Raw genomic sequence first — 16,617 nt, 5'->3', positions numbered from 1 at the left:
AATTTCCTCTTTAGGGAAAATTGTTTTAATCTTGTTTCATAACAACATGGGAAGAAAGTGCATAAATATGTGAAATTATATATTCATTTGTATTTTCTGTTATTTTAGAGGAAAACTACTTTGTTTCCCTACATTATAATAAATATTTAAGGACAATTTAAAGGAATAATAAATCTAATAATCTCACATTATTATTGTCACAAGATGGGGCTTCTCCCCAGCTTCCAAACACTCGCTGCCATGCCCACTCTCCTTTAACAAGGGTTATTTTTTTAACAAGCAAGTAAAGCAATAGAAAACAGTCTTAACTCACTCCTTTCTCTCAGACTTCAGGGCCACCCCTCTGAGGAGTCTCTTGTGCTCACACTTTAGAACCCCCAAATTCCTCCTGACCAAACAAAACACTCCCCTTAGTGTTTTAACATATCACAAAGATGCCATACAGCATTTCACCAGGCCACTTAAGGTATGTCTACCCTGCAGCATGAGCCCAGGATTTGAACTCAGACTCAAACCTACCTTCCCCTTCCCGTCTACATACAAATCACATTAACCAAGGGCTTGGATCCAGGGGCCCAGGACCCTCTGGGGATGGAGGGGCTGAGCCTGAGTCAAACCAGGACACTATTGCTTTGTAGTGTACACATAGCCCCACTGGATTTGTGCTCTGGGAATCTGCCAAAAGTATCCTGCTATCTCATGGGCTGACTTTCTTTTTCCTCTGAACAGTCACATTTGGTGAGCAGTCATGTTTTCCCACACTGCATCATGAATAAAGAGCTAGAGTAGCCACATTTCAGGAGGGCACTAAGAAGTTTGGGATAGGGTTGGTTGCACACAGGTCTGCATTCTGCGGTCTGGATGCTGGAGCCCTGAGTTCAGGCCTGGCTTAGAAAATTCTTAACCTAGAGTTGACTATCAGTGTAGAAATTCAAGCCAACCCAGGGTCTGCTGACTCAAGTTCCACTAACCTTCGGCTTCCACTGCAATGTGGACATACCCAGAGTTGTCCTGCTGCCACCTTAGCACAATTTCTCATGCACAAACCTCTAGTCCCAGTTGCCTAAGGAGCAGCTGCACTGGGGAGGAGATTCTACCATGGGGAAGACAGCTTTCATTTGTGCTGGAGATTCCATCCGCACATCAGTTGTAGAAACTGTCAAGATGATGCCTTGGGTACCTTGACCCTGTCCTCTGTCAGTCTGGACCTGTTCATTATTTTGGTTAAACTGCTGTGTCTAACCCCCTGGTCCTCGACCTCCAGTGCAGGTGGTTGACAATTTGTGCCATAATGTCCTTTTTCTAGGTTATTTTCCACTACCAGTTGCCTACAACCTGGGTTTGGTCGCTGAGATCCAGACAACAAATCCAGTATTACTATAATCTATTATTGAAATTTATAGGGTTGATATTTGAACTTCTTTCATGAATTTATGCAACACCATTTTGCTTCAGACCATTTTGACATTTTTCTAACCAAAAAAGTTCTGTTTTTAATTTCTAAACAACTTTTTGTTTTGAAATGTGTTAATTTATAGTAAAAAAGTTTTAAAAAGAAATAGACTGAAATAAAAATGAAACATTTCAATTGTTTCAACCTTTTTTTATTATTTTGGGTTTGTGAATTTGGGCGGAGGTTGCGGGGGGGAGCTGACTTTTGTCCCAGTTCAAGATGAGAAAATGTTTCAAAGTCACAAAACTTTTCCTGGAATGGGAAAACTGTTTACTGCCCAATTTTACTAAGAATGTTGGAAACCAAAGGACTATTGCAACCTCCCTCTCAATGTTTAGCACTTTAGATGCCTGTAGTAGGTAGTGCTCATGTAGATGATTCTGAATTCACAGTACTGGGGCACACATATCCCATTAATGTGAATATATAGGGGGTAACGTATATAGGGGGTAACGTACTGTTACTGTTTCATAGTGTGTGTGTCTTCACAAAATAAAAAGGGAAACCAGCATAAGCTATACTGCTATAAAAACTTCTATACATATAGAACTGTGTACATACTATAAGATTTTGCCTGTTAACTATATCTGTATAACTATACCAGCAAAATATTCCTAATATAGAAAAGGTCTTAAAGACTATGGAGTAGCCATGGGTTTACCTTGACCTTCAAACTTGTGTGACAGTTATAAAGTGCCTTGTCTTTGTTAGGATTTTACTTTGTGTTAGTTAACCTGAGTTAAGAACATACCTTTTCTCCTAGTAAAGACAAGCCAGTAACTATATATATATATATATATATATATATATATATATATATAAAATGTAGGATTCTTGTTTAACAATCACAAGACACTGGATGGTTATTTTAATTGCATCTTTTTTAAGAAGAATTGCTCTAAGAGTTCTAGAATTTTTTAAATTGCTCAAACATTGCTATCTCTTAATCATGGCAAGATGACAATGATTAATAGAAGATATTTCTATCTAAGAAGGAGAAAATAGACTTTAAATATTGAAATGCTTTGTATCATAATTAGCACTGCTGGCAATTTGAACAGAATCTGACCCCAATTGGTAGATATCATATTTCATTAAATAAACTATTTTTAAATGTTCACATCAAAACAATATAATGAACTATAAATTAAATAACTTTTTTTATAATCCATGTTCTCATCTTAAGCACATTTAAGTCCATTTTCCTTTCTGTAGAAGCCTGAACTTGTCTCAGAAATGAACTAGTCTTTCTTCACGTCAGATGTAACTTTACACAGTCAATTTGTTTGGACTGAGGGGCCCATTGCCACTGGAATTGCTGAAAATATATGATAGAAGCTTATACAATATACACTAGCTGGCTCTAACTAACTGACAGATAGAATAATCAAAAGCCTCCATCTTTCCACACTAATCATAGCTAATTGCTCACTAGAGCTAGACTATGAGGATTAGTGTGAAAATGTCTGATACTTAAAATTCAGACTATTTTCTAAGTAAGCTCACAGACCACATGGAATATGTTGTACAGTCCTGCTTTTTTTCCTTCATATTTATCTATGAATGACAAACCAGAGAAATCCAAAATCTTGATCCTCTTGAATCAGAAAAGCTCTTAAGTGGATAAATTACCATTTTTAATTCACCACATGAAAGAGTTTGCATTTTTTTTTCAGTTCAAGGTGACCTTGAATTTTTTCACAGAGGCATTAGCTTTTATTAAAATGATGAACAACCTGAAGAAAACTTAAGAGTAATGGGTTTTGTTTAAAAAGGCAAATAAGTACTTAGTTAAATTTTATAAATACATATAAAGAATTTAATTTAGTACTGAGCAGTTTCTATTTTTTGGTCATTAGCCACTGACAGATTTTATTTCCAGGACAATGAGTTACTTCTCTCTCTTAGTAGGCTGAAATTAAGGTAATAATCTAGGGAACTTTTATTACTCCAATATTTGATCCCTTTATAGGCAGCAAATAATAAGACAAGAATGATATATAGGACCCTAGGGGTCATGTCAACCATTAATTTCTATGTAGAACTCTGGAATTTGGCTTGTTAAAGGGACTGAGTGGCCTTCATATTGAACTGAAGGCCCATTAGTATACACCTTTCCTTTAAAAGAGGAAAGATCTCAGGAGCTACAAACTTTGTGTATTTTTCTGACAGACTACAAAAGAGTCCAGGCATGGTTTGACCAACACCAAGTAGAATTAGCAAGCTCCCTCACCTCCAAATTATTTTTGTGACTTAGTCCTGCCCTGAGTGCAGATGACTAGATGACCTCTCAAATTCCTTTCCAGTCCTACGATTCTATGATTTGAAACGTTAGAGCTGGAGCCAAAAGTATGTGCAAGTTAATGGCGGTAATCCTAGGGACCTGAAGAAGAGCTCTGTGTAAAAGCTTGTCTCTCTCACCAACAGAACTTGGTCCAATAAAAGATATCACAGTACCTCACTCACCTTGTCTCACTAACCATATCAGGAATAACTCATGCTCTTGATCCCTTCAGATATGTAGTTGATATGTTATCACTCTAGCTACGTGTAATTTTAAACATCTGTCAAGTTTGTCATGGATCTATATGCAGAACTCAAAACTCTAGAATGTTATATGGATTTGTGATGCTACCAAGATAAATTTTATCTCATTAACCAGTGAAGTGCATGGAAACACTACAATGTGACATTTACAATGGGGAAAAACTGGGGATGCACCAATGCAACTGAGAGCAAAATCTGGCCCAACTGACATGTCATGCCTGTACAAATTTTATGGTGAAAGGTACTAATGCCACGTATGTTTTGAGTCAGTGAAGTATAAGAACTCTGGCTGAAACTCTCAACACACCCAGACAGTCATTTAAGCAGATTATGTGTGGTAAAGCAGTGTTTGCTGGGCAATCAAACTTCTCCTGAGATTCAACTGTATTACAAAGCAGCTGCACAACAGAAGAGTTGAATGTTCAGACTCATCTTTTGATGTGATCTTAGTTGGCCGGCCTTGTCTAACAGGTTTCCCTAGTATAGCCTTCAGGTTGAAGCAGGAACATGGAACAGTTTCTCTGAACTGTGAGATTGCTGTCCAGGAGAGATAAGGCCCAAGAGAACTGGTGAAAGGGCAGTGGTGTTCTAGTTGAGGTTTTTTGCAAGAGGGTTGCCTGTGTGCAGTTTGGGACCATCTCTGTTCAAAGAATCAGGACTGGTGTAATTGTTAGAAATAAACAAATTACACTAAGAGAATATCTTGACTCAGTGTAACTGATTTCTGCTTCAACAGAAAACTGACCTGTATTGTTCTAAAATCTACCTACCTAACAAAAGAGGCAACAGAAGATTGCATCTGGCCAGTTTCCAAAGATGGATTCTAAAGTTCTCAGTTTATGTGCATAGCCTCAAAACATGAAATAGCCTATGTTATGAATTTTGAGTAGACAGCCACAGCCTCTGCTCAAATGCATTCATACTACCAATAGAATGTTGGAACAGTTAAACGTGTTCAAGTAGTCAAAATGAGTGGTTTTGCCTAAAAAGTGAGAGGTTTCAGCAATGTGTATCACTTATATGCATACTTACGCTGAAAACGTGTGTAGCTGTGCCACATGTCATGAACACAATTTATTCATGGACTTACTGAAACAAACAATTCACAGGAATGTACTTAGATGTGTAGTCAACAGGGAACTCTTCATCCTTTTGTGATTTGAGACATTTTTTCATCTAGTTCAGCTCTAAATATGGTAAGATCCAAGACTAGGGAAATCATATGCGTCTGTGCCATTCTGGACATATGCAGAACATGAATACACTACACTCTTATTACTGTCTGTAATAAGGCTGCCTAAAAGTCCTTTCTCTTTACAATTCCAGCAACCCTATTTTCTGAACTTCTCATAGATGAAACCACATGGGTAAAAATTGAAGTTTAATATGGAAACTGGCCTTTATTGAAAGGAAGCATCTTTAAGCTTTCTGGTAAAACTGGTTTTGATTTGACCAAGTTATGACTCATTGAAAATAGCACTCTGCATATGTATAGTAGATATTGCAAGAGGTTATTTGCTAAACTAGATAAAAAGGGGTAGCTAAGGAAACAATGAAGCATAGGCACAGGGGACTATTTATAGAAAAGATATCTTTAAGGCCCAAAATAAATTGGTTTATTAAGAGGTGTCACATTGCGTACTTTGTGAACTTTTTCTGGTGAACTAATACAACCATTTTCCGCAGCTCTGCAGTTTAAATTAGAACAGGGGTTCTCAACCTTTTTCTTTCTGAGGCCCGCCAAACATGCTATAAAAATTCCACAGTCCGCCTGTGCCACTATAATTGGTTTTCGGCATATAAAAGCCAGGGCCAGAGTTAAGGGTTAGAAAGGAGGGCAATTGCTGTGGGCCCCATGTCACAGGAAGCACTGTGAAGCTAAGTTGCTCAGGCTTCTGCTTCAGTCCTAGATGGTGGGGCTCAGGGCCCCAGGCTTCGGGCCCTTGCAGTGGGATTTCAGCTTTCTGCCCTGGGCCCCAACAGGTCTAACACTGGTACTGCTTGGCGGACCCCCTGAAACCTGCTTGCGGCCCCCCCAGCAGGCCCCGGACCCCTAGTTGAGAACCACTGAGTTAGAAATTGGAGAGAGTCCAGCGAAGGGCAACAAAAATGATTAGGGGTCTGGAACACATGACTTATGAGGAGAGGCTGAGGGAGCTGGGATTGTTTAGCCTGCAGAAGAGAAGAATGAGGGGGGATTTGATAGCTGCTTTCAACTACCTGAAAGGGGGTTCCAAAGAGGATGGCTCTAGACTGTTCTCAGTGGTAGCAGATGACAGAACGAGGAGTAATGGTCTCAAGTTGCAGTGGGGGAGGTTTAGATTGGATATTAGGAAAAACTTTTTCACTAAGAGGGTGGTGAAACACTGGAATGCGTTACCTAGGGAGGTGGTAGAATCTCCTTCCTCAGAGGTTTTTAAGGTCAGGCTTGACAAAGCCCTGGCTGGGATGATTTAACTGGGATTTGGTCCTGCTTCGAGCAGGGGGTTGGACTAGATGACCTTCTGGGGTCCCTTCCAACCCTTATATTCTATGATTCTATGAGAACATGGGTTCTCAACTTGGGGGGGGGGTCTGATCACACCCCATTTCCTAAATGCCTAGAGGGGAGAGGGAATCCTGAAACATTTTCTGTTGCAACACGAGTCACAATATAGAGAAGGTTGAGAATTACTGAGATAGAACTTTCTTTCTGCGCTCCCTGTCAAGTTCAACAAGAGTCGAAAGACACCTCTTCCCTGCTGTACCAAACTCTGGAAGCTCCCAAATAAAATTAGCTAACTACAGCCTTTTGAATTTAATAAAATTTATAAGCTACTAGATCAAGCTGTTAGTTCTTATTTACTGACTAAGTCATGCACAGAAAGAGAATTATTTAGACCCTAAAACAATTAGATTGTCTATTAGAGGGGGTTTTTAATGAATTAAGAAGAACTGAGAGACATTCTTAACTGGCAGCTATTGCTGAAAGAAAAGCAACGACAATTTTAAAAGTAGAATTAATCAGTTACTCTCTCAGACCTAATTGGATTATTTATTTAGGCACAATTTTGACATGCAGTATGTGCCCACACAGAGGAGAGGGTACAGTTACTGCTTTGCTTCCCTACATAGGCTACCTGTTGCAGGGCAGGGTTACAGAGCCAGGAGAGGAGGAGAACAATCCTCATGCATCTGCTATTCCCCTCCATGCAGGTGGGCATGGAATGGGTGAGTAAAGAGAGAATGGATTAATCTTTCAATCTACTACTCTTTTCCAACACAGAGGGAAAGAAATCTGCCAGGTATATGATGATGCAGAGTACTTTTCCCAGAAGAAAGGGAGGAACCTCTGAGTCACTGTATCGTCCCTTATCTCCTCCTGGACCAGAACAACTATGCACTGCCCCTTTTTCAGAACTTGTGACAAAGCCACAGTGTAGCCCTTAATTCTGTTGTTCTTTAACAGGACATTTCAAGATTGTAGTATGTGTTTGTGCAACTAGGCAAATCTATATGAGCTTGATTGGATTTGATTGTTAAAATTGCTGTGCTTTGAACACATTTTGCACAATTTGCATTTTTTGCTGAACATATGTTGACTGTCCAAAAATATGTTTCTGATACTAATATCAACCATATGGATCCTTAGAGAATGACTGTCTAATTTACAGTGCATGAAACAAATGCTTATTACTTCTTAAAGTGTTTTGCTAATGCTGACACTATGTATTTCCCACAGATGTAAACGAATGTGAAGCTGAACCTTGTAAAAATGGTGGCATTTGTACAGATCTTGTTGCCAACTATTCCTGTGAGTGTCCAGGTGAATTTATGGGAAGAAACTGCCAATACAGTAAGTATTGCAATTGTTTTACAGATCTACCTGTTTAAATTCTTTACTCGATGCATTACAGAATCAACCATGTAATAGCACCCAGGATTCCACTATATCATTAATGTATGGGTAAATACAATATTAATATAAGATGGACAGGTTATGAAGTTGGCAGACCTTGGGTGCATTGTGCAGTACATGGTTTTTCAACCAACTTGAGGTGTGGACCTCTTAAATATGAACTGAAGGAGCCGCTTTTTTAAAGGGGCTTCAACTTAGTCTCCAATTTTTCAGGCATAGCAGTCAAAAGGGTCTACAGCTGTTGTCCTACAATGGGCAAAAGGGCAGGGGAATTTGAAAGAGCTGATAGACATAGCCCATAAAAGATATGTGATACTGGAGATAGTTGTTGGGTTGAAAATTAATTTGGTATTGTTTTGGGTGGGTGAGATGATGCTTGCAGAGTGTGCAAACTGCTCTAGTACAGTTATTAACATTGACTCAACAGCCTTAACAGATTTAATAACTCTTGCTTCCTGTTTTCTTGGTTGCTTAACAACCCCAGACTCTCAGCTGTGAAGTGCATCCTAGTGTAGAGATTCAGAAAGTCTGAAATAGTGCCAGATGGACTACAAACCATCACAAGATGGTCTCTAGCTATTTAGTGTTGACTGTCATGATAGGAGAGCCTCCACACTTGGGTCATATCCTTTTCAAAGGAAAATGATACAGCTGGCCCACTAAAAATATGCGTCAGCATAGTTAATTCTTAGTAGCAGATAGAATACATTATTTTTTTCCAAATTCAATCTTTGATGTTGTTCCATGGAATTTGTGGAGGAAAGATTAAGGGCTGCACTGTGTGTGTGAGGTAGATCACGTTAATGGAATCCCACTTCAAGCACCACTTATTAGATCAATAGGGTGGAATATTGTGATTTTCTTGTGTGAAGTGTTATATAAAAATTGTTGATAGATCATTTTACAAGGTAGTTATGTAACACCAACAGACCCCGGTTGCCATCTAACCGGGGACCTCTGGAGCTTAGTGCATGAGCCTCTATCACATGAGCTAAAAGCCAACTGCTTGTTAGCTAAGGCTGTAGAGCAGACTCGTTTAACACTCTCTTGATCTCTCTAAGTGGTCTCAGTGCCACTAGATGGAACAGAACACCACACCCAGGAGGTGTGTGGGTTACACTTACACTTGATAAATGGAGTAACTGGCACATTATTTGGGAATTCATCAAGAGATCATATCTACCTCGTGGGGGGTTATCCTTCTGTGACGTTCCCCTCTGGTGTTATCTGGACCAGCGATCTGATAGGTCACTCCAATCCTTCACTCTGGGAGCCAGCCTTACCCTGCTTCACTGTGAGAACCCCCGCTCCCGGGCTGTTCATGCACAGCCTCTGGCATGTAAGCTGCTCCCAGTTACGTGAGGGAGCACTTTTGGATAGCCACTGCTTGGATTGTGCAACCGAATGACACTAGCGAATATCTCCAGTCCCAAACACAACACTAGGAACCTCCATCTTGCAGTGTCCAGTTATACCCGCTGGAGGCTGAAAGCTTATATGAGTTTGTCAATTTAATGAAGAAATTGATATGTACCAGGCTTGTTATCCCAAGGGGGTCTCTGACACACTTCAAACCAAACACACTGCTTCATGTAGAATAAACAAACAAATTTATTAACTACAGAAGATCGATTTTAAGTGATTATAAGCCAAAGCACAGGAAGTCAGGTTTGGTCAAATGAAATAAAAGCATAACACATTCTAAGCTGATCTTAACACTTTCAGTGCCCGTACAAACTTAGATGCTTCTCACCACAGGTTGGCTGGTTGCCCTTCAGCAAGGCTCTCCCCTTTGATCAGCGCTTCAGTCGCTTGGTGCTGGTGTCTGTAGTTGGAGGTGGGAGAGAGAGAGAGAGCTTGGCAAGCGTCTCTCCCTTTTATCATGTTATTTCTTCCCTCTTGGCTTTGTCCCCACCCTTCAGAGTCAGGTGAGCATTCTCTCATCGTAGTCCCAAACTGACCAAGGGAAGTGGGGTGGCTTACTCGAGAATCCAACAGATCCTTTGTTGCTGCCTAGACCAGTGTCCTTTGTTCCTGTGAGGCTGGGCTGGGTTTGTCCTACACATGCCCTGATGAGGTGTGAACTGCTCTCTCTGCTCCTGGAGAGTTTTGCCTGGGCTTGTGTTAAGCCAGGAGGGCATATTTTCAGCCTCATAACTATGTACATTAAATTACAACCTATAACGTCACTATAACAACAATGCTCAGTGCATCACGAGCCTTCCAAAGATGCCTGACATGACAAACTTTGCATTGGATACCACACAATCATATTATAAGGATGAACATGGGGGTGCAGGGTGTTCCCCCGAAGGTAAAGAGAATCACACCTTCCCATTTCTTGCAGGATATAAGGATAAAGAACCATCACATACATATTTCAGGGATTTCAGGCCATATATATGCAATGCCCTTTGTTGCTAAACATGGGACATCATAATTAGATAATAAAGGATGGATTTTTGAAGGGACTGTTGCTTTTTTAGAGCCATCACCTTTTATTCTACTTTGGCTCTCCTTGAGGTCCCAATATGTAGAAGTCAATGGCAAAATTCATATTAAGACCAGAGGAGCGGGACTGAAACTTAAGAGATACTCACTTGTGTTCTCTCATTGAGTGGTCCTGCTGGTTTCAATGATTCTACTCACATAGGTAAGTGCTCAACAATGTGACTCAGGGTTCCATAGTCTGGCCCCTTGCAAGGAAATGTCTTGGGGAATTTAAAAGGATAACTTTGCTGGGTTAGGAAGAATTATTATAATGTGTATCAATTTCTTGAGCACAAACTCTTCACAAGCCTGCTGAGTCACCTTGATGTAGACTTCCAAAAACACATTCATTATGACTTAAAATGTGATTTCTAAAGAATGTGCTGGAACTGGTAGTGACAGAGATATGAAACAAAAAATTGTTATTCCCAGGATGAGAAAAATGCTTACAAACGTGTGTCTGTGTGTGTGGGTGAAAGGCTCACAGTCCTGTACTACAGGATTCTGTTCCTTATTCTCCTGAGGGAAGGGGAAGAGAAGTGCTGCCAATAATATATGTAGGAGGCAAAACCCAATGAGGAATATAAACCAAGTGTACCAAGAGAGAATGCAAAAAGAAATTGGAAAGCAATATAGTTGCTAACATCAACATTTATACTATGTATAATTTAAAAGAAAAATAAACATTGAGAATATGTTGATCATAGTACTGTCTGTAACTACCTGTAATGCTTCAGGTTACTTTATGGTAACATAAATGGATGGACAGATGGCCAAACACCTGCACTGACTACAGATCATTGAATTATCCTTGTTTTGGGAGCTCACCACATCTTCCCTAAGCACTTAAACACGTTTTAATACCTTTTAGCATTTGTTTGTGAGCTATAAACATAAACTAGCTTTAGTTCAGTTCATATTAAAACATGGATTCTTAGTAATGTACCAACATTATTATTGTGCACTATAGCAACTCCAAATACCATCACTGTAGTTAAGGTTGCAAACACCCAATACTATTATAAAGAGTTTTACTATGTTGTTATATCTAATTATGTAATTACAGGTAGTAATTACACATTCTAATTACATCATTATGCATATTTACAGTATTTATGTAATTAAATGATGTTACACTAATTATGAAAATGCATGATTACTGACTGAAAATTACCTCAGACAGCTCAAAGATTTTTTACCTAGATCATAGACTACCAAAAACATAGAAGACTGAGCAGAAAAAAGACATATTATGTCATCCAGTCCATTTTCCTGTCAAAGTTGGGCTGTGCTCTAGAGTGCATTTTCTAGTGTTACATCTAGGTTGTCCCAGATAATGGGGCTTCTGCCATTTCCCTGGGGAGATTATTCCACAGCCTGATATAGCTTGATGCTAGGAAGTTATTCCTAAATTTTCTTTTTTCTAATTTCATTTTACCACTCTTAGTTATAGCTTCTTAAATCATTTCTTTCTGTCCTTCATGTTTACCAACTCTTGGATTTGTAGAGACTGTTATTTTATGCCCCAGTTCTGCAAACTGCTCAGTATCCATGGAGAGCCCAGTTCACAAATCCCATGAGCTTTTCGTGGCAACTAATGTGATGGTAGTGGGAGGGGCAGGCTAGGCTGGAGTTGAGTTAGTGAGGCAATTCCTGCCCTCAGAATCTTCCTGCTGCTACTGTTGGTACGAGGGAGTAGCAGAGAACTTTTCAGGACTCGCACCCTACAGCTAAAAAGCTCTGTGGGTTGGGAAGAACAGACCATGCTTGTGCTGCTTTGGTGCAGACACTGTGGCTGATGTTGAGGAGCATTATTTGTTGTGGTCTGTGCAGACTTAGTATGGAGACGGGAAAAGGGATCAGGCTAGGCTGCAGCCACACTTCTCCATGGCTTCTTCATGGCTCTGCTGGACCTACTTCTTATTCAGTGTTTTGTTTTCCCCTTTAAAACACTTTATCCTTTAGTGCATCTGGATAGTTTTAAACTCATTCTGCTTTTCTGTCTTATTAGCTGCCTTTATCTTTTCCCTCCAGACTTACCAGATTTTGAAATCCATATGGTCCTCATTTCTGGAAGGTGTTGGGGCGGAAAAAGAGCAACAGAGTAACATGGAATGGGAAGGCTCTGAAAGCTTCACAAAGATGTATAATAGCCCTTCAGAATGCTTATTCCCCGTTCCTCTCCCCCCAGGAATCCTCTGTGTGAGCCTACCTATGTGATCTCCCTGGAGTTGGAGCTCTAGATGATGTTAGGGTTGTAGTTAGAGCGTAATCACTGTCTACAGCATATTCTCTAAAGACTCCATGGGTATTCTATGGAAATCCATTCAGTAGTTAATGCTGCTCAGATTATTATTAACATTATCTCTGTGCCTGAACCTCCTTCAAGAAAGGAGTTCTGTATTATTGTGTGTGGAGAATCATGCTGCCTGTGCAAATGAAAAGGCTGGGAAGTATGGAGAGAGAGCCGGCTCCACTCAGATAGTCCCTAGAATTTAAAGAATTTGCCTGCAAATGTTCCATCTCCACAGGATTCAAAGGCTGAGTCCCTTTCTGTTCTATGAACTTTAAACCTCTACCATTTTGATTGCATCTTACCCACTAGATTTCTTAATTCCTCAACATTTGGTTTTCTGACATCTAGTGCCCTCACAGTGCTTCATTCTTTGAACCATTTCTTGCTTTTATGCTGCATTCTAGTAATTAATAGTCACTAGCTTCATTTAAGCTTTCCTGTTAGTCTCAAATTCTCCACAAGTAAAAAGCAGCTCCAGTTCCTTAGGTTGGAATCTCTTGCTTTCTGGATCACAAAGTTGTCTTATTGGCAATTGAGAATCTCTTTTAATTCATGTTTGGCTGCTTTTGTTACCTAACACGCATCTCTATAGCTAAAACCTCAATGAGCACTGAGTTTGCAGCTTTCAACACCTTGGAAGTTGGATCACACAGTTCGCCCTTTTTCTCCTTCAGTTGTGATAGTCTGCAGCAGGTGCTTACGATATTTTTTTCTTTTTCTTCTTCATTCTTTGTTCTCACCTAAAGAATTTCACCAGTGTGATGTTACACTTACTGATTAACACTATTGCAAATCTCCCATAACCTTCAGTGGGAGAAGGATCAAGCCCCATCATTGCAAATATTTTTGACATATGCTACCACTCTTTCACTTTCTCATCTTTTTCTGTCTGTTAATAGATTACATTCATGTATATTGACATTCCATTTAGGAGAATCATCCCACCCAACTTAGCAGATCTTAACATCCATTATTTAGTGTCAGTTCTGATTCGTGTTGCTTGTTTTCCATGTTTCTTGTATTTGTGGAGAGAGGCCCAATGTTTAAATGGGAATGTTAGTTTTGGCTTGGACTCAAAAACAAAACAAGACTTAACTCTCAGAATCTGATATTGAGACAAAGTCCTCCATCAGATGCCTCTGGGTACATTTTTACCATGCTGCTTTTGAACACTTCAGAAATATCTCACTTTTGAAAATTCATTCCTCAGTACCTTGAAGTGATTAGGCAGTAAAGGATAGAATTTTACTCAGACACCTAATAGATACTCATTGTAAATTATTCAGACAGGCCCCCAGGACCTGATCGCACATTTTACACATTTAATTAGCTCCTTGCTACATGAGAGCCACTCATTTAATATGATCACTGAGGCACACCCTAACAGGGTAGTAGCTTTCAAGTTGTGTCAATACTTCTATTATGAAGTAAATTCCATTTTCTAGCATCTATAACTTGGTTATCAAATTTAATTTCAGATTGAAGTTTCTCAGGAGAGGAGATTCTCTCTAGCTATATTTTCCAACCCAGCTCCTGGCCTGATCCCCCATACCCATTGATCCCATGCTTTGTGGAGCTCCTTTAATTAGCTTTTACATTGTTGGCGGAAACATGTATTTGGGTAGCACTTCCCTCCCAACCTGAATTCTGGTATATCCAAGTCTGCTTACTGAAATGGAGGAACAACATGGCCCTGAATTTGCTAAGTCACTTTTCTATACCCTTACTGACATTAGACTGTGCACTTTAGAATATGCACTTTAACAGCTTTGTCTAGTCAATAATGCACATTCTTTATGTTCCTGCAGAAACAAAATATAAATTGCGAGTAAAGACTTGGTTATATATATATATAATATAATATAATATAATATAATATAATATAAATATATAATATAAAAGCCAGAATGTAGCTACAGGCTACACAACTTTAAGAATATAAGAATGGCCACACTGGGTCAGACCAGTGGTCCATCTAGTCCAGTATCCTGTCTTCTGACTGTGGCCTGTGCCAGATATTTCAGACAGAACGAATAGAACAGGGCAATTTCAAGTGATCCATCCCTTGTCATTGAGACCCAGCATCTGATAGTTTGAGGTATAGGGACCACCATCACCACCTGACCATCTTGGCTAATAGCTTGTGAAACTCATTGCCATGGGATGTTGTGAAGGCCAAAAGTATAACTGGGTTCAAAAAAGAATTAGTTAAATTCATGGAGGATAGGTCCACCAGTGGCTGACTGTGCATTGTGTGAAGAAGTATTTTCTTATGTTTGTTTTAAACCTGCTGCCAATTAATTTTATTGGGTGACCCCGGGTTCTTGTGTATGTGAAGGGGTAAGTAACACTTTCCTATTTTCTTTTTCCACATTGTTCATGATTTTGTAGACCCCTATCATATCCTCCCTTAGTCATATCTTTTCTAAGATGAACCGTCCCAGTCTTTTAATCTCTCCTTGTATGGAAGTTATTCCATATCCTTAATAATTTTGTTACCCTTTTCTGCACCTTTTCCAGTTTCAATACATCTCTTTTGAGATAGAATGACCAGAACTTCACACAGTGTTCAAAGTATGGATGCACATTGATTATTACAACATCAAAAAACTAGAAAAGATGAAAAAGTACCTTCAGTGAAAGTATTAATCAATAGAAAGATAAAAGAAGAGCAACTTTACAGTTGAAATGTACTCAGCAAAACTGTCTTAGTCAGAAGGAAGCTCCCTCATGTTTCAGCTATTAGACCTGTTGCTGACAGACTGCAAGACTTGGTTCAGGTCTTTTCTGTAGTAATATGCAGGTCACTTACTCAAAGAGTCTAGCCATGAAATAGGGTCCTCTGCTAACTGATTCAGTCTGCTCTAGTTTTTAACTACCAATCAGCAGACACACAAGTTAGAAATATGAGTAAGATAGTTCTAGAGCTCTGTAAAACTTTCATAAACTTCACTGAGATTTACCAAAGTTAATACGCTTTTTGGTAAATCCAGGTTAATCCAGTATAAACTGCAAAATTTGGAGATTGTGTCCCAAACTATGCAAAATTCAACACCATTTTGAGATTTGCTTTGTATTTTGGAGCTTCATTTGGACTCAGAATTCAAACCAAACTGCAGAGATTATAATGGAACAGGAAAAAAAATGGTTCACATGCACCATCTGTGAATTGTAAATCACTGAGGGCTTGTCTCCACTTACTGGGGGATTGACGTGCAACCTAACATACGTTGACCGAAGGTACCTAAGTTGACCGAAGGTACATAGCTGGAGTTGCGTAACTTAGGTTGACTTAGCCCCGTAGTGTAAACCCTCCCTGAGCTTGCACAGCTCCTGCCTGCAGCTCTCCGAAGATGAAGGAAATGCAAGAGCCTGCTGAGGCAAGCTTCACAACTCCTGCTCACTTGACCAGAAGGAGGTTTCCACAAAGCTCCTGTTTCAAGCTTGGGGCATGTTATGTAAGACACAAAGGAGGAATGAGAAATATGCTACCTGTTAATTCTACTTTAATCTCTGGCTGAAAGTTCACATGTATAGCTATAATGTTACCAGAAAAGACAATTATTACTATTCAATGCAGCAGCTGAGAAGTCACAAGAAACTTTTGGGAATTTCTCCACTAGCTAGTAGTTATTTGTATCTATAAGGGAAAAAAATCACATAATTTACCACAGGGTTATCTGCTCTTTGGTTATGACAGGTTAGGTACTGGAATAGCACAGTCATTGCCAATCAGATCTGAAATGTGATGGCATAGTTTTGTGGTGGCAAGCTGCCAAATAAACTGTTGTCCTGAACCTGCCAGCTGCCCTGTCTGGGTGACCCTCTGCAGCCTGGAAGATCAGTGTGTGTGTGGTTTTAATTAAAGCAGCCACTTTCATTGAATCTCTGCTTTAAAGTTTACTGTTGTATTTTTTTATGACAAATAGAGAC

At 39.6% G+C, this 16,617-nt stretch overlaps 1 protein-coding gene across 1 annotated transcript in view; it reads left to right on the top strand.

Annotated features, from left to right (window-relative positions):
- The window catches only part of EDIL3 (EGF like repeats and discoidin domains 3), a 389,385-nt gene that overhangs the window by 206,103 nt on the left and 166,665 nt on the right, over nucleotides 1-16,617 (top strand). Inside the window, exon 5 of the mRNA XM_048849644.2 lies at nucleotides 7,722-7,835. Within this exon, the coding sequence (XP_048705601.2) occupies nucleotides 7,722-7,835 (114 nt within the window). The remainder of the gene's footprint in view (nucleotides 1-7,721; nucleotides 7,836-16,617) is intronic.

Source organism: Caretta caretta, chromosome 5 (genome assembly GCF_965140235.1).
Source record: "Caretta caretta isolate rCarCar2 chromosome 5, rCarCar1.hap1, whole genome shotgun sequence".
Lineage (NCBI taxonomy): Eukaryota > Metazoa > Chordata > Testudines > Cheloniidae > Caretta > Caretta caretta.
Note: the sequence above shows the minus strand (reverse complement) of the source record. Positions and strands in the feature narration are given on the sequence as shown.